The sequence below is a fragment of the Dioscorea cayenensis genome, chromosome 16 (assembly GCF_009730915.1).
Source record: "Dioscorea cayenensis subsp. rotundata cultivar TDr96_F1 chromosome 16, TDr96_F1_v2_PseudoChromosome.rev07_lg8_w22 25.fasta, whole genome shotgun sequence".
NCBI lineage: Eukaryota > Viridiplantae > Streptophyta > Magnoliopsida > Dioscoreales > Dioscoreaceae > Dioscorea > Dioscorea cayenensis.
The window spans coordinates 4420084-4438673 of record NC_052486.1 but is presented as its reverse complement, the minus strand read 5'-3'; the positions used below and the strand labels follow the sequence as shown (position 1 = coordinate 4438673).

Genomic DNA, 18590 nt, shown 5'->3' with positions numbered 1-18590 from the left:
TTTCAAATGTGATTGTTAATATGAAATAAAGGGAGTACTTTAAATGATCAAAACTGTGTATAATTATTGTATTCTAGTTGTTTTAAGTTGTTAGTTCCTCCGGTGTGGTTTGTGGGTATTTGATAACACTCAAACATTCATAGAAGTCTCACACAAACTAATAAAGAAAGAACACAAAAACAAACACAAGGAGACACACAACGTTGGTAACCCAGTTCGACGTCCACTCGCCTACGTCTGGGGGGCCGAGCCCGGAGATAAACAATCCACTAAAAGAGATAAAAATAGATGAGTACAAACACTTGTCACTCACACTCTCAACAATAAAGATCACTACCCTCTCTAGATTGTCTGGTGCTCACACACTCTCCTCCAAGAGTCACTCAAGAGTCACACCACAATCTACGAGCAAGGTAGCTTATATAGACGCCTCAACGTCCCAAATATAGCACATACCTCTTTTAGAATCTCTGCGGCTACTAATTTAAAAACCTTCCGAAATTAGCTGTTGCAACTCCTGTTGTAACATGAATTGCAACATGGCCCTGACTGCTAACTTGACTGAGTTCTGGTTATGTTGCGGACGACCTCAAGACCCATCAACCTCCCGGTCATGCTTAGTCCGAGTCGATGCAACCAAATCTTCTGATCCCGACTGGCGGCAACTAGCCTACCTCCTCAGTTCCTCATCACGCAGTCCCCTCGCAAGGGGCGCACGTCCTTGTGCGTTTTCACGAAACTTGCCAAACTTAGTCTTCAATCTACCTAAATTTGGTCTTCAAAGATTCTCCAAACTTGATCTTCAATTCACCCAAGTTTGGTCCTCAAATCTTGCCTTAAATAGATCTTCAATCAATCAATTCAATCATCAAGGATTCTTCAAATCATATCTCCTTCATTCATACCATGAATAGATAATTCTTCAAATAAGCTCCACCATATTTAGTCTTCAATTATATCTCTCTAAGTATGGTCTTGATATGATCTTGTCTTCAAGTTGTAATGCATTGCCAAAAATAACTCCACCAAGATCTTTAAGATAGCTTCACCATGATCTTCAAGATATTTGCTTCCATGTTATAGACTTACTAAGAATAGCTCCACCAAGATCTTCAAGATGTTTGCATTGCACTCCAAGTCTCCTTGCCATGTCACAATGCTTGCCACATCATCAATTATGTTTTGTCACCTTAGTTGCCACGTCACTTGGTCTAGGTGTCAAATTATGCCAATAAATAGTGTGGTTGCACTAACAATCTCCCCCTTTGGCATAATTGGGCACAACTGCTTCTGCACAAAGACTGACTCTTGTTACAACATTCTATTACAACACTGACCTGGACACAGACTAAACTGATGCTGTTACAACTTCCAGTTACAACATCAACTGGAGAACAAAAACCAGGACTGACACAAGATTTCAACTAGTTGCTTACAAGGAGCTGTGAAAATTTTACAAACATAATGAACTGACAAACATAACAGTGTTCAACACAATAAAATTAAATGTTTCAAATGTCCAAGAAATGAAAATAAAATAACTAGTCAGTCTGGTGCAAGCACACTTCTCCCCCTTTGTGACATAATTGATGCCAAAGTCTTCATGAATTGTTGCAAGACTTGTTACACCTTCTCCAGCAGCTCCCCCTTTCTTCAGGCTTCCTGGTTTTCATCTTCCCCCTGTATCGTGGCCATCGTCTTTTCTTTTCTTCTTCTTCTCGAGAATCTCTAGGCGAGATATAATATTCTGCTTTTGTTTGCCAATGATGAACAATTTTGCAGATAATGCTCGTTGCCTCCTCTCTGCATCTTCTAGTTTCTCTTTCAACATCTTTTCATATTCTTCTTCTACCAATAGATTGCCTCTTCTTCATCTTCGGCATTGGAGACACCCTTCCCTCTAGGTAAATCAATCTTCTTACAGTCCGAGCTGACTTCGAGAAATCTTGCACTTCTTTCATCACGCTGATCGCTTCTCCCTTCTTGAGTTGTACTTCATGTTGTAACAAATACCGTGATGCAGTCTGTGGATACCCAAGTGATGTCGAGAGCTTGTGCGTTAGCTTTTTTCACAATATTCGTGGAAGATCGACCTTCCTAGATTGAACTCTTGTTAATTCTAATAACAAACAATAACGGATCAAGCTCCTTCACCATGTTGGAATTATGCGAGGTCGGTAACCAGTCTGAATGCCAAGTCTAAAAGCGTAACATTGTACTTGGCCGTGAGGATGGATGCTTGGGAGTCTTGTCTCTTCTCCCCACGACTGCATCCTTCCTCCAAAGTGATCTCTTTCGAACTTCTTCATTCAACTCGAAGCCCCTTCTTCATAGTTACCTTTCACCTATGGTTTGAATTCCAAGAATCTGCTCTGAGACGGACTCGGAGTAAACGGAATCCACTTACCCTCAAACATAAACTCTAGTGATGCCTTTGTCGGGATGGCGAGCAAATCTTGTAAAAATTCTTAGTACTAGAGACAAACTGTAACTCTCTAGAAATGTTGCAGACTTGTACAAACTCCTTTCTTGCAATAACTTATCCAGCCCATACTTCTCAAATGCCACCTCATCTATCATTCTTTCAACCACAATTCCTCTCTCTTCAATAGATTCAAACTTCTTCTTAGATGCATTATTAAGAAATCTGTCTTCATCACTGTCTTTAGCTTGTTGGGTTGCTTTCTTCTTATTTTCTTTCTTAGAACTTGCTGATGGTTTATCCCCCTGTTTTATAGCTTTAGTACATTTCCTTTTGAGCCTTTAAGGGACTTCTACTTCTGCATCTGAGAAAGACTTCCTCTTGGACTTGCTAACCTTCTCCTTCTTCTGGGTTTTCTTCCTTGACGGGGCCTTCTTTCTAGGCACTATCTTCTTCCCTTTACCAATTTGGGCAACACGATCTTTGAGTGGGATCTCATCAGAACTATGTGAACTGTCAGATGTTGCAGAAGATGTTATAACAGGTGCTGTGACATGTTTTGTTTCTATAGGTGTTTCATCATGTCGGTGTAGATCTCCCAGAACCTCGCTTAGAATAGTAGCAGCCTCTTCTTCAGCACTAGTGGGAGCATCTGTACTTCTTTCTCCAATAGTCTCTTCACGCTTTGGGTTTGCTTTTTCTACGACATCTTCACCTCAACTGGTTATTTCCCGAACCTTCTACATCTGGAGCAGATGAGTGGAGCCCTCTGTTCATCTTCTTCTATTCTCTCGAACATAAGCTCCTGGGAATGACTCACGCACACATCTTAGGAGATCATCTCTGTCCTTAACACCTGTGGGCACATCCTGTGAAGATGTTCCTGCATCTACTACTCTGCCAACATCCTGAGGAGAGCAAAAGGGATGATAACTTTTGACAATCTTCTAGTTCTTCTCCTCTTGATGGACTCCCACCAGAATAGGTCTCTCTCATCCTTACTTCCACAATTCGGGTAGCGATTTCGGTGGGTCAGCTGAAGCACTCGGCGGACCATCCTCTTTGTCCCTCATCTTTTTCTCATTGTCTTCGTCTTCTTCTCTTTTTCTCCCGATTTTCAAAAACAATCATGGAAACAAATTGGGATTTTAGGGTTTTTATGCCCCTTTAATTAGTTATAACTTCCAAGACACCCTTTCACATTTCAAAAAAAAAATATCTCATTTAAAAAAACATCCCTCTTTTTGATATATATATATATATATATATATATATATTATTTTCCCTCCTTTTTATTTCCATTTTTTTATAAAACTTTGAGAGACATCAAGAGATTTTCACTCGTTGGAGTGTTTTGCTTGTTGACTTCATAGAACCACGGTCAACACTTTGCTGATTGTAACATAATGTTGTAGCTGTCCAACTTTTCACCATCTTCAGATCAGAATTGGAGACCTCTACATCTTCTCTTGGCTTTTTGTCTTTTTGCATCCATAATTTCTTGATTACTATGGTTTTCCCTTTGACTTTCCTTTTAATAATGGCCTGTACATGTCCAACTATTCTTTCACTTTTCAAGTCTTCTTTCATGTGATGCACTTGGGTCTTATGTGGCCAGTCTCTCCACAATGAAAGCATGTAGGCACTTCACTTTTTGGTTCTTTCCTTACTTTGACTTGCTTTTCTTCATTGTTTTTGTCGGTCGAGTTGACTTGATAAACACAACTCCCCGAACCTTCGTCTTGACACTTGAGCTTTCTCAATATACCCAATACCATGTCGGGCTTTGGTAGTTCTTCCAGTGATAGAATCTCGTCAAGCTTGGCGAGTACCCTTGTTCGTAGGTCCAAGGTCTTCTCGACGTTGCAGCTTTTCTTTACATATACTCAACTCTTCCTCTAAGCGTTGGTTTTGCAACATCATATCATTAAATACATTCATTATGAGTTTATAGCTTGTGAGAAGATCATTTTCAGTTACCTCATTGTACTCAGCTGTCGGTTTTCGAGTGGATGTCTGTAGTGATGTTTGCAACATATTACGCATGAGCATGGATCCATTCATCACGCGGGGAAAGGGCGTATGATGGTTTGCTCGGACTTCCTTCATCGTCTTCTTTAGATCCTACCATCCCGAGTCATCACTCCATCTAGCATTCGGTGATTTTTCCTTTTTACGAGGTATTAGCACTGATCGGCTGATAGTGCCCAAAGCCTTCACATTCTCTACACTTGATCTTCATGTGACGATCTTCAATTTCTTCCTTTTTTTGTGATGATCTTAGACTTCTTTCTTTTCTCTTTATTTAGACCATCATGTTCTTTGAAATTTCTTGCCTTGTGTCTTGTATCTTACGAGCATGTCACGCATCTTTCTTGACAAGAAAACAATTTCTCTATCCTCTTACGTCTTTATCTTACCATTATATGACGATGTTGTATCTCCTTACATTCTATTGCTTCAACCTTCAAGGCTATATCTTCTATTCTTCTTTTCGGGATTAAGGTTCATCTCGTATGCTTACAAAAGACCCCCATCAGCTCATCCGAGTTTTCATAGTTAAAATATCTCTTGCTTCTTCTATTCAGAGATTTTTGTATCAAATCTTCTTGGGAGTGATCTAAGAGTCTTCGGGACTAGCTTTTTATCCAGGTACTCCTTGACAAGGTAGAAGCTTGATTTTGCAATATCCATCAATTTGGCATTGAACATGGCTATCGTCTCATCTTCTCCCATCCACGAGATTTTTCGAACATAGTTGTTAACATTTTGAAGTTTGGATTCTCTTACCAAGTTGGTACCTGCCTGTATGGTTTTGAAGAATCTCCCAAGCTTTCTTGGCACACTCGCATGTCTGATATACTTAAAAGCGGTTCTTATCAACTCCTCCAAGATTGCATTGAGAGCTTTTCCCATTGGCATTAGCTTTTGCGCATGTCTTCGACACTCCAATTGCTTTTCTTCTTCATGATCACATTCTTGTCTTCATCAACTAGAGTAGGAGGAGACCATCCTTCTTCTACGGCAATCCATGCACTCTCATCTATGGACTTGATAAACGCCTTCATGCGTGCCTTCTAGTATGGATAGTTGGATCCATTTAGCAACGGTGATCATGTAACGGAAGCTCCTTCCTTTTCGGTCATCAATGGAACTTGTTAGGACCTCGCCGACTTTGAAACCAAAGTGAAAACGACGACCAAGGCTTTGATACCACTTGTTAGTTCCTCCGGTGTGGTTTGTGGGTATTTGATAACACTCAAATATTCATAGAAGTCTCACACAAACTAATAAAGAAAGAGCACAAAAACAAACACAAGGAGACACACAACGTTGGTAACCCAGTTCGACGTCCACTCGCCTACGTCTGGGGGGTCAAGCCCGGAGATAAACAATCCACTAAAAGAGATAAAAATAGATGAGCACAAACACTTGTCACTCACACTCTCAACAATAAAGATCACTACCCTCTCTAGATTGTCTGGTGCTCACACACTCTCCTCCAAGAGTCAGCTCGAGAGTCACACCACAATCTCACGAGCAAGGTAGCTTATATGAGGCGTCTCAGCGTCCCAAATATAACACATACCTCTTTTAGAATCTCCATGACTACTAATTTAAAAACCTTCCGAAATTAGGGCATTTAGAACTCACATTGTAACATGAATTACTAGCATATTACTGACTGCTAACTTGATCGTGAGTTACGGTTATGTTGCGGGCGACCTCGAGACCCATCAACCTCCCGGTCATTGCTTGAGTCGAGTCGATGCAACCAAATCTTCGATCCCGATGGCGACAACTGCAGCCTACCTCCTCGGTTCCTCATCACGCGGTCCCTACGCAAGGCGCTGCGTCCTTGTGCGTTTTCACGAAACTTGCCAAACTTAGTCTTCAATCCACCTAAATTTGGTCTTCAAAGATTCTCCAAACTTGATCTTCAATTCACCCCAAGTTTGGTCCTCAAATCTTGCCTTAAATAGATCTTCGATCAATCGATTCAATCATCGAGGATTCTTCGAAATCATATCTCCTTCATTCATACCATGAATAGATAATTCTTCAAATAAAAGCTCCACTATATTTAGTCTTGCAATCATATCTCTAAGTATGGTCTTGATATGATCTTGTCTTCAAGTTGAATGCATTGCCAAAAATAATTCCACCAAGATCTTTTAAGATGACTCACCCATGATCTTCGAGATATTTGCTTCCATATTATAGACTTACTAAGAATAGCTCCACCAAGATTTTTCAAAAATGTTTGCCTTGACTCAAGTCTCCTTGCCATGTTACAATGCTTGCCACATAATCAATTATGCTTTGTCACCTTAGTTGCCATGTCACTTGGTCTAAGTGTCAAATTATGCCAATAAATAATGTGGTTGCACTAACATAAGTAATTCAAAAAGTATTTTATGTATTGAAATGAAGACCAAGCTTATTGCTGTTGTGTGTATAATCAAATTAATAGAGCTATTCTGATGTATGTTTCACCAAATCACTAAATTGTAGTTGTGTATTATCAAAGTAGAAGGGCTATTTTGTTGTATATAAGCACTAATGTCTGATGTGATTTCACCAAATTAACATGGTTTTTCTATTTGCACTCAATTATTAATACTCAGTTATTTATAAATTATGCTTCTGGAGATTCAAAAACAAAACCTTGCATTGCTGCTCATAGCATGATATTTCGCATTCCATTTTAATCAATAATTACAAAACAAATTATAAAGTAAAATAAACATTATTGGTAATAGGGCTCTAACTTTTGCTTTACATTAGTATAAAAGTCTCATACAGGGGAGTGGCACAACAACGATCTTCGGGAGTCTTGGTTATTTGGGTGGAAGGAATCTCTCAAGATGAAGAAGGATGAGTTTTAGGTATCGGGTGCGAATCCAAATCAGATCTACATATAAAACCTCAGAGGTTAATATCGCATTAACTTATGTTCTAATTTTTTTATTAATATTTTAAAAGTTATAAGTGCTATGTAAAACAGATGGTCGTCTGAGAAAGAGATTAATATTTTGCAAATGTGAAAATAGAAAACTCCTATAAGATGAAAATGTCAGATTGACTACGATTAAAACTATGCAGATCTCGAGGAAATTTATTCAGATCCAACGGAATGCATAAAGATCACATCTGAACCGTTGGATCTAGGGCTTATGGATGATCATCCATTTCCAACATCACTATAAATAGTGCTAGGGTTTCAGAAAGGAGACCAGAGCTGGAGGTTAAAGAGACGGCGTAGCTCTCCGTTCCACCTCGACGAAACCCTAGGTTCGTCTTGGCCCTCTGAATCCTCTCCAGATCCCTCCTTCGATCTCTCAGCAATGGCAATCAAGCTTTCCAAGGCGGAGAAGAAGGTGCAGTACGATAAGAAGCTGTGCCGTTTGCTCAATGAGTACACCCAGGTTTTGATCGTGGCGGCCGACAACGTGGGATCGAACCAGATGCAGAACATCAGGAAGGGGCTGCGCGGCGATTCTATTGTGCTTATGGGCAAGAATACTCTGATTCGCCGTTGCGTCAAGCTCCATGCGGAGAACACTGGCAACAAGGCGTTGCTGAACCTTCTTCCACTCCTCGTAGTATGGCTTTTGTTTTTTGTTTTTCATGATTTTGGTTTGTTTTTGTATTGATTGTTGGTGTGTTTGGATTTATTGATTGTGCTTGTTTGATTTAGGGAAATGTGGGAATGATTTTCACCAAGGGAGATTTGAAGGAGGTCAGTGAGGAAGTCGCTAAGTACAAGGTAGAGTTTCAGTTCTATCTAAATATTTCTTTTTTTATTCTTTTTTTTTTTTTGTTAGTTATTCTTGTTGTGTGTTCATTGATAGACAATGCAAACCAATGACTGGTTTGAGGAAAGGTAAGGATTTTAGGAATGAAGATTGTTTGTTGTAATTTGCAAAAGTGGAGATTTCTAATGAAAAAATCAGAATCTTCTCTTATTTTACTGTTTATGTATATTATTTCCATTAAACTGAACATTTCATGGGAATTCTTAACCTATTCTTAGTTGTCCTTTTTTTATTTTGTATGAGAGCTAATAATTAGGTGTTGGAAAGAGTTAATTGGTTTCTTGAATTTGTTTGAATGAAAATATTATGATGAGTGAAAGAACATTATTGCTAATTTTTTTGTGTACTCCTAAAATTTCAGTTATTGCATATGTTCCCCAGATGAAATCATGGTTACCCTTTGATAGATTTATTTTGCATGTTTATACTTTCTGCCTCTGGTAAAGGGTTACCAGATTATCATAAAACAAATATAATATATTTTTAAATATCTAATCCACACTCTTACCATTTAAGATAATTCTACTCTTTAAAGAGGAAATTTACATATTCTTTTGAGATTAATATTAATTAATATACTCTAATGATGCATGTGGGGTAGAGGAGGGATATGTAAAAAAATATCAAAATTTGGGGAGTATACATTATATTTTTGTTTTATGGAAGGTGTATACATAATTAGCTCAATTTTTCAGAGACATTCAAGTAAAAAATTCTTTTTGTTCTCTTCCCCCTGCATTTTTTTCTCTTGCTATTTTTTTATCCTCTGTTGGAAGAACATATGGTCTAGCCATATCTAGATGGTTCACTGTTGAGGGATTATGGAAATGAAATTTAGAGGATAGCTGTGCTTGGAACTACATTTTATATTGGACTTTAGTTGCTGTGATTTAGATGAGTTAATCCTTCAAGGAAACCCTATGAATCATGTATGGTTTTGAGAATGTGTCTTTGTAAAAAGATATCTATGCTTAGAAGATGGAAGCCTGCTTCAGATATGGTCCATCTAGTTTGAATTAGCTCCATCATATGTTATTTTTTTGTAGCATGAGAATGCCTTCTTGTGTAATGGAATTTATATTCTTTGCATTCTTTTGCTCTTGGATCTGTAAGAAGTTAGCAAAAGTGGTTAGAACTTCTCCAAAATCTAAACTAGGACCTTTGATTCAAGTTTATTCTGAGTGGTTATTCTGATGCTTTGACATAAATAGGAGGGCTAGCAGTTGACAGAATTGTTGAGATCAATCTGCTATGGTGCAAATGAAGTCTGGTTTGTGATTAATCTGTTAAAATGCAGAAACGATTGTTAAATCATCTTGGAAACTGTTGTTTATTTTATATTGATCCCCATACAATGGTTTGACACTTAGATGTATTATAGTTTGTTACATTATTTGTTTATATTCTTGTGTTTGGGATTGACTAAGTTATTTGGTTCTTCTATAAATCAGGTTGGAGCTCCTGCTCGTGTCGGACTTGTTGCTCCTATTGATGTAATTGTTCCTCCAGGAAACACTGGTTTGGATCCATCACAAACCTCCTTCTTTCAGGTTCATAAAATATCTTGAATTTCAACATTTCTATCTGGTTTCCAAATTCTTGTGTCTGCATTTATATTTTTTTGGTGGAGTTGAAATATCTGTGTTGCGGTTTTCTTATTCAAGCCTGTAAAATATTTATCTTTCTTGTCTTCCCTTTTTCATACTTGTGTTTATGCCTTCAACAGGTTTTTGAATATTCCAACCAAGATTAACAAGGGTACTGTTGAAATTATCACCCCTGTTGAACTGATTAAAAAGGGCGAGAAAGTAGGCTCTTCTGAGGCTGCCCTCCTGGCCAAGCTTGGAATAAGGCCCTTCTCATATGGCCTTGTTGTTTTGTCTGTCTATAATGACGGCTCAGTGTTCAGCCCTGAAGTGCTTGACCTCACAGATGATGATCTTATTACTAAGTTTGCAAATGGTGTCTCTGTGCTCACCTCACTTTCATTAGCCATATCTTACCCGACCTTAGCAGCAGCACCTCACATGTTCATCAATGCTTACAAGAATGTTCTTGCAGTTGCTCTTGCAACTGATTATTCTTACCCACAGGCCGAGAAAGTGAAAGAGTATTTGAAGGTAAATTGTATCAAATGATCAGATGCTTTACCTATTTTCTTGGCTTACAAAGTTAATTAATCGGGTTGAATCTTGTTGTATCATGCAGGATCCAACCAAGTTCGCTGTTGCAGCTGCTCCTGTTGCTGCTGCGGAAACTGCATCTACACCAGCTGCAGCTGCCGAACCAGAAAAGAAAGAGGAACCTGCTGAGGAATCTGATGATGATATGGGATTTAGCTTGTTTGATTAGGTTTGAATTATCGATTTTGTGTTGAACACTGTTGTTTTGCTTATATATTTCTATGTTCCTTCGGTGGACGTATTTCTTGTCAGCAGCTTTGAGCCTTCTTAGCGTTCTAGTCAAGACTGTAGTCAGTTTAAATTCTTAGTTCCAAATGTTATGTTACTTTGAGATTGTTTTATGTTTTACTCTTGATTATTTTGGGTGTTTGGACTAAATTATTTTGTAGTTTTTTTTATTATTTTATTCCTATTTTAGGTTACCTCCTGTCCTGGTGTAAATATTGATTTGTTTTAGAAAAATCCTTATATCACTTTAAATCTCATATATGTGATAAATTCTAGTAAGGTATTTAAATGGGTTGTGTTGGGTTTTTGGTGGGGTGACATCATGTTTGTCTCTTTTAATATGCAAGATACTGAATTAGATTAAGATATTGGAAGTATAAAGAATTTAAAATAAAATTTAAATTGAGTAGGATTTTTTTTAAAGATTTTGATTCTCATTAATCCAAATTCCGTAACTCAAAATCTATTTAATTGCATAAACTCATTTCAAGAGTTAACATCCATATTTTGGACTTCCTATATTTGATATACTATGCAATTGATTTATAGGAAACAAATCTCATCATAGAATCTCATATTCGCTCTTGGTACAGAAGTTAAAGTAATATTATTGTTTAAAAAAAATAAGCTTTCAACACATCATTATTCTACGAGTGCATTGGTCAAATTTAGATCTTGTTTGGATTGGTTTTTAATACAAGTGTTTTTTTAAAGTTTTGTAGAATCACTTTTAAAAAGAGAAGTGCTTTTATATGTGTGAAGTTGTTTGAGGTCTTGTTTGGATTTGTTTCTTAAAAAAGTGCTTTCTTTAATTTTAATAAAAGTGCTTCTCGAAAAAAGTGCTTCTGCAGAGTAAGTTAAATTTTTTTTTATTTTGTGTTTGGATTAGCTTTTCTGTAGAAGCATAAGCTGTAAAAATAGGCTAAAAATAGCTTTTTCAGCTTTTTTTACAGCTTCTGCTTTTGCAGATAAGCTAATAAAACAACTTTTTTTTAAGGGGTTTTTGCAGGTGTACCCCTAAAAAATTTTGAAATTGCATATTTGCCCTTGAATAAAAATTAATTGCATACATACCCTTGAATAATATACATAATTGCGTATATACCCTTGGGGTTCAAATTAGTTGAAAAACCATCCATTAACAACCAACAAATATATAAAATTACCATTATACCATTGCATATATACTTTTGAAAAGTTTTTTTTTTAAGTTGTACAAGAGTTATTTTGGACCTTTTGTATATCTTAATCCAAGTTATAACCATAGTTAATCAAGTTTGATTATCGGAATCTAACAGTATGAGCATATCCGCAATTATCTATATTTTTCAGGGGTATATATACAATTATGTTTTTTCTGAGGGTAAATATGCAATTATAGAACTTTTGAGGGGTTTATAAGCAATTCTCTCTTTTTTGACATCCATAAGTGCTTAACTAATAAAAAAACATTTCTGGGTTTTCCAAAAGCTAATCCAAACAAGCCCATATGTGGATGTGTAAAAGCACTTTTGGAGATGGCAAATTACTAAAATGGGCATTTATTGACTTTTCATTCGGTTACTATTATATATTGATATTAATAATGATATTGACTACTGTTATGATAATAATAATAATAATTTATATATTATAATTACAATTACAATTATAATTATAATATTAATATTAATTATATAATAATAATTATTATAATTATAATATTAATTACTTAATAATTATTATTATCATTGTTAATTTGTCATTAAGTTATTAATGTATTATAAATATAATTACAATTATAATTATAATATTAATTATATAATAATTATTATTACCGTTGTCATTAACCAGAATATGGAAATCAAGTATTGTAGAGAAGAATTGAGGGAAATTGATTGTTTGTGAGGGTTACTTTAGTAATTTGACAATCCCAAAATAGACTTCCGAAGTGTTTTTTTCGAGCACCTCTAGAGTATCTTCCTGAAAAACATCTGCTCCACGCTCAAAAACCCAAACAAATATGTTTTTTAAAACTCAGAAATACTTAACTTATAAAAAAACACTTCCGGGCTCTTAAAAAAAACAATCCAAATACCCTTTAATAGGATGACATCAAATTTATCCTAAATAAAAACCTAGAGTCCCTATATCTAAGAATTCTAAGTATTCTCGAATTGTAATTCAAGAACTAAATCCCCATCCCTGGATAATCTAATCAAATAAATTGTCTAATAAAAAGTAAATTTTGTGTGGTAATTAGACGAATTTCAAATTACTTAGAATAAAATCAATTCCAACCCTTTCATTGCCAGTAAAAATATAAAAAAAAGGTAAGAATAATTTATTCACAAACATAGCCTTTTTTATTCTCAAATCAAACGTAAAAATTCATAAAGAGAATTAACAATGAAAATCAATGAAAAGTTCAACATAAGTCGTAACGTAACTCAAAGCCTCATCTTTGATCTCTTACTTCTCTCCCAAATTGATCTCTAATATTTTCTCCAAATACTCTTACCAGCCTGAAAGCTCAATAGCCATTTAAGTTAACTTTGTTTGAGATCCCTTTAATTCTTTTTCAGCCTTTTGATCATTTTAAAAGCTTCCTCTCAATAATTTCATATATGTTGCAAATATCTTGTTTCAACCTTAACATATTTTTCAGTTTTTGAGTGAAAAATTATTTCATTTATTTTTTAAGTTAATTATTCATAAAAAAATCTATGATTGATTCAAGAAATTTTATTTTTAATGTGCCCCACATATTCAATAAATTTCCTCCAATATATCACTTTAAAACTTTTTTTTTTTAAGACAATTATTTTCAATGTTTTGTAATTTATAGTTTTTTAATAAATATTTTTTCTATAAAATAGAATATAGTGAAGGCTTCTCTAATTTGCCAAGATAGTTTAAACCTTCCAAACATTAGTTTGCCCTTCATTCACATTATATGGTTCTTGCTCATATTATAAGAGTGATGATGATCACACACAAATGATTCAAAAGACCAATGAATGGTGTCTTCTTTTATGATCACAATTATTCAAGATAAATAAGAATAATTCTTCAAAATAAATTTGTGTTTTTAATAAATGAAAATATTATTATGGATTTTGATTAGTTAAATAAATAGTAACTAAAATTAATAACTATGTATCATAATGATTATTTTAAATTATGCTTGATATTTATCAGTGGATGATGCTAATTTAATAATTAAATTAATTCGTGTAATTAATTTTCATAAATAAGTTGATTTGCTTGCTTGAAGAAGTTGAAATGAGTTAAGAAAAATTAAAGTTATAGGAAGTCATTCTCTAATTGGCATATTTGTTATACAAATACAAATCAAAATTACTTGAATTTCATTTCTTTAGAATATGAAAAACACTTGCTCTTACGGATGCATCAAATGAATGCTAACTTATATAAAACCGAATACAAATTTTATGAAATAAATCATCACTTCCAATATAATTAAAATCGTCATCATCATTTTAAAGTAAAAATTTTAAAATATAATATTGATATTATAGATAGAAGGAAAAATTTTGTTTACATAACTAGCAAAACTAGCATTTGTATGTTTATTATCTAAATAATGAAATTGAATGTATAGCTTTAAGAATCTTGTAAATATATCCCTCTAAAGAAAAAGAGAAGAAAAAAAAAGGTAATAAGAAGATGAAAGGAAAAGATAAAAAAAAAATCATTAAAAAGAAATTTAAGTTCAAATTACACACACGAAAATAATTCACTAATGATGAAAAATTCCACCAGAAAAATTAGGTATTTCATGGATGAAACTAATTATCAACAAAAAATCTGTTAGTAACACTGTATTGGTAAATATCTTATTGGTCATGCTTCATGCTTTTATGACAATAATAATAAATTCCATTGATAATAAGGAAATATTAGTGACAGAAATACCTATCGATGATGATTACGTTTCCGTTGGTAATTAATTTTTAAAATATATAAATTAAAATTAATTTGTTATTGACACTACAAGAAAAAGCAGGAATTTGCAGCGGTAGATTTGAGACGCAATTTTGGTAAAAACCGTGATAAACCGATTTTAGACCTAATTTTAGACGGAAATCTAACCGTCTTTATAAGCATCGCGTGATAAATATAATTTGTCACGGAATAAGTAAAAACCAAGTCAAATTTTTGTCTCGCTTTAACTAAACCGTGCCAATTTTGTCACGGTTTTAGACACTGTGTTTTGTCACTATTTTTAGACGCTTTTATTTGTCATCCTTTTTGGCGACGTGTTTTGTCACGCATTTTTGCAGCAGTTGTGTTTTGACACGGTTTTACGCGATTTAGTTAGTCGATTTTTAGCACGATTTTATGTTATCGCGGTATTTGATTCACAGTTTATTTTAGATCATTTTTAGCGCGTTTTATTTTCATCACGGTTTTTAGCACGATTTATTTGGGGACCTTTATAGCACGGTTTTTAGCAGCGTTTGTTTAGCATTGTTTTTGAGCGGTTTTCTGCTCTTAGCGATTTTTATCACGATTTATCTTCTGAAATTTTGTCATGATTTTCGGCACAAAAACAATTTTTTGCACATTTTTTTGGCACCCATATTGGCATGGTTTTTGTCACGAAATTTGGAACATTTTTTTTTTAAAAAAATTTATAAATAGATTTATTTAATAATAAAAACTGTATTTAATTTCATCAAAATTTATATTACAATATTTGTAAAATAAGCAAAATTAGCAAAATTGTTATTTCAATCATATGACAATAATAAGGTCCGATTTACATAAATCCACAAAGTGTAGACCGAATGCCCAACCCTCTTTCCACGCACCCTACAAAGTTGGGATTTTTCTCTGCATGCTCCCTAGCTTTGTAGAATACCCCCACAATCTTCTTGCTCCCTGGAGTTGCCTGATTTTAGATTCACAAAGATCAATTAGCTTCCAATTAACTAACAATAAATATCTAAAAAAAATCAACTGAAAAGAAACTTTCTTATTCTAATCAATAAAAGAACAAAAAAACAATTATAAAAACAAAAATCCTTTGAATCAAAACACAACAACTGTGTAATACTCTTATGATAAGCAGCTAAAAATCATCCGATCCTTGAATCAAAACTACTCTGAAACCAAATAACAATAAGAAACAAGGATGTGATAAGTAAAAGCAAGCAAGTTGATAAATTACATCAATAAACCAAATCAAACACTTCAAAAGTGATGAAAAAGCTACAATCTTTGAGTTGAAAGATGACAAAAGGAGATCAAGAGAAATAGAATTACATGGAGCTGCCTGGATTGGCAAGACCTAGATCCCAGAGTTCGGATCGCACTCTCTGCCACCTTTCGCATAGCCATTTCGATGACTACTTCTGAAGAGGAGATGGAGACCTAAACAAATATTGCAATATATCCATCATGGAAATTATGAGGAAAAACGCCAGACCTTTTTGTGACACCTAAATGAAAAGTAATAGGGATGCTTTCCAACCAAACAATGTAAATGGATTTATTAATAGAATGGTGGAGGCACCAGCACAAGTGTAGACCCAACAAACAAAGATGGAGAAATAAAGCAAACAAACATTTATTTATTTTTAATTTATTATTGACAATGAAGAGGAGGATGATAGTATGCAACGGACAATCAAACAAGGAAAAAAAGATATGATTTTTACCTTCACAAATTAAATTTTAACATGAGCTATAAGATATAAACAACTTTGGTCCCTCCATTACACCTTCACCATGAACTATAATATATAAACAGCTTGGGTCCATCCGGTTTTTCCACATAGAACTAAAAATGTGAACCTTATTATATAAATAATCTATATAACTTGCAGCATGCAAGTTATATATCTTACTGTTGTTATACTAATGTGTTCATGTGTCTTTCTATGTTTTACTTTTCCATATATATATATATAATATAATTAGTGAATAAGCACAGGGGAATGGAAACATTCATTAAACATTAGTACACAGCAATCACAAAGAGTGCCTTCAATTCAAATATCTAACGTTGCCGTAAAGCTTCATGGTGGAATTTACCACGTCTCAAATGCTATAGGAAATATCTAATCATATAAAAGATTAGCCAATAGATTTTAACATGTTCTTAAGCATTTGCTATAACTGAGACACATTAAAGATGATCTCAAAGCATGAGAATACAAGCCAATGATGGAAAGGATAGCAGTGCTTTTTATACTTACTGCAGCTTCGATGTTTGAGGGAGATTCATCATTGGGACTGGAAAGCATGGAGATAAAACTCAAGACTATGCTCTCAACCTGTATTTTAAACCACCAAGATCATTAACAGCTAAGAAAAGTTCTGAACTTTGTAATTGTTCAGTTAATTCCCCACTACATAAAACAATGAAATAAATTTTCATGGTATAAGGGAATCATCATGTTATCTTTTCATTGAAGTTCTACTCTGGTACGATGGCTAAATACTCTCACAATCAACATCCATAATCAATCCACATTACCTGGCCATAGGACACAAAGGGCCCGAAGGCGGCTGCAAATACAACAGCAACCACAACGCCCATGGTCAGCAATCTCCTAGTCCCTGTCCAGAGTAAAATAAGGAATAACATATTGACGACAAAACCTTAGAATGAACAGCTAAACTACTGACTGTCAATATTGGGGAGCCATTATCATCATATGCAAAATCCACCATTGATCTAGATGCTAAACTACTAACGATGGCAAGGTTCCGGTGGGTCCAGCGGACGTTAAACTTGAGGTTCTCCCTGCCGGAACCGGTCCAGAGAAAAACCTTACGAATTCACGGACGATTCCACCGATGGCGGTGAAATGGTTGTGCTTGAGGTCAAGACGGAGAAGGCGAGGGTTGCCACCGATGGCGGAGGGAATCATGCCGGAGAGGCGGTTGTGGGAGAGGATGAGAGATGAGAGAGAGGGTGGAGGAGGAGGGATAGAGCCGGAGAGGAGATTGAAGCTGAGATCTAGGGTTTGAAGGGAGGGAAGGGAAGAGAGGGATTGAGGGATTGGGCCGGAGAGGAAGTTCTCGGAGAGGGCGAGGAAGCGGAGACGGCGGAGGAGGGAAAAGGGAAGGAGGGATAAGGCCGTAGACACGGCCGGGGACGAGGGAGAGGTCGGTGAGTTCGGAGAGGAGGGAGAGGGAGGGATGGAGCTTGCCGGTGAGGCCGGGGGCGCCGGCGCAGGGATCGCCGAGGGAGAGGGAGATGACGTGGTTGGTGGTAGGGTTGCAGAGGACGCCGGTAAAGGAGCAGGGGTCAGAGGAGAAGTCCCAGGCGAGGAGGAAGTTGGAGCCTGGTGTGTCTTCTAAGGAAGAGTGGATTTCTTGTAGAGCAAGAAAGTCTATTGGGTTTAGCATTGCAACAACAACTGTTGTGTCATCGGAGGAGGATGGTGAGGATATGGAGATGGTTTGCGGCGCCGTCGAGGCAGAGGGTGGTAGGTGTGGGGACCAGATCTGGGGGTTAGGGTTTGGGATGAAGATGGAGGAGATCAGGAGAGGATAGGTTTTTTTTTAATGAGGGCTCTTCGATTACACTGATGTTGGTTGTGGACCGTCGGATCTTGATGCCAATCCATCAATCAATTATTATTCCATTCCATTATTTATTTATTTTTGAACTAACAATATCTATATTTTAATATGTCAAGATTAATATAAATTGGGAAATGAAGACGTTAAGAAAATTAGCAAGGAAATTATAGATTAATTGTTAAGAAAATTAGCAAGGAAATTAGAGATTATTAATTTATTATGCTTACGGAAATGTAAATTTTGACATGTTAATGAAATTACTGAATGTTATTATTAATAATAAAAAAAATAAAACATATAAAAATAATTTAGAATTAAAGATCTATTTATATGTGTATGTGTATTAAATCAAGAGAACAAAATATACCAAAGAAGCTTAAGATAATTGCCAAAATT

General features: G+C 35.4%; 3 protein-coding genes across 6 annotated transcripts; 1 reads left to right on the top strand and 2 right to left on the bottom strand.

The window, feature by feature from the left end:
• The first annotated feature begins 7654 nt into the window (after positions 1-7654).
• Positions 7655-10802, top strand: LOC120279520 (60S acidic ribosomal protein P0-like). The gene is made up of 5 exons (XM_039286449.1): positions 7655-8028; positions 8124-8192; positions 9693-9792; positions 9970-10361; positions 10450-10802. Exons 1-5 carry the CDS (start codon positions 7771-7773, stop codon positions 10591-10593), a joined length of 963 nt encoding a protein of 320 aa, XP_039142383.1. The 5' UTR covers positions 7655-7770; the 3' UTR covers positions 10594-10802.
• A 4560-nt stretch (positions 10803-15362) lies between these two features.
• LOC120279574 (formate dehydrogenase, mitochondrial-like) lies at positions 15363-18157 on the bottom strand. 4 transcript variants are annotated; one of them, XM_039286501.1, is made up of 5 exons: positions 17441-18157; positions 17140-17222; positions 16859-16936; positions 15924-16031; positions 15363-15549 (listed from the first exon to the last, which is right to left on the bottom strand). In XM_039286501.1, the coding sequence occupies exons 2-5, from the start codon at positions 17200-17202 to the stop codon at positions 15418-15420; spliced, it is 381 nt and encodes a 126-aa protein (XP_039142435.1). In that variant the 5' UTR covers positions 17203-17222; positions 17441-18157; the 3' UTR covers positions 15363-15417. The 4 variants fall into 4 exon arrangements, with proteins under 4 accessions (XP_039142435.1, XP_039142433.1, XP_039142434.1 ...); XM_039286499.1 differs by having other exon boundaries at positions 17292-18156; XM_039286500.1 differs by having other exon boundaries at positions 17361-18156.
• Positions 17490-18017, bottom strand: LOC120278448. The gene has a single exon (XM_039285242.1). It carries the CDS (start codon positions 18015-18017, stop codon positions 17490-17492), a length of 528 nt encoding a protein of 175 aa, XP_039141176.1.
• Positions 18158-18590: the final 433 nt, after the last annotated feature.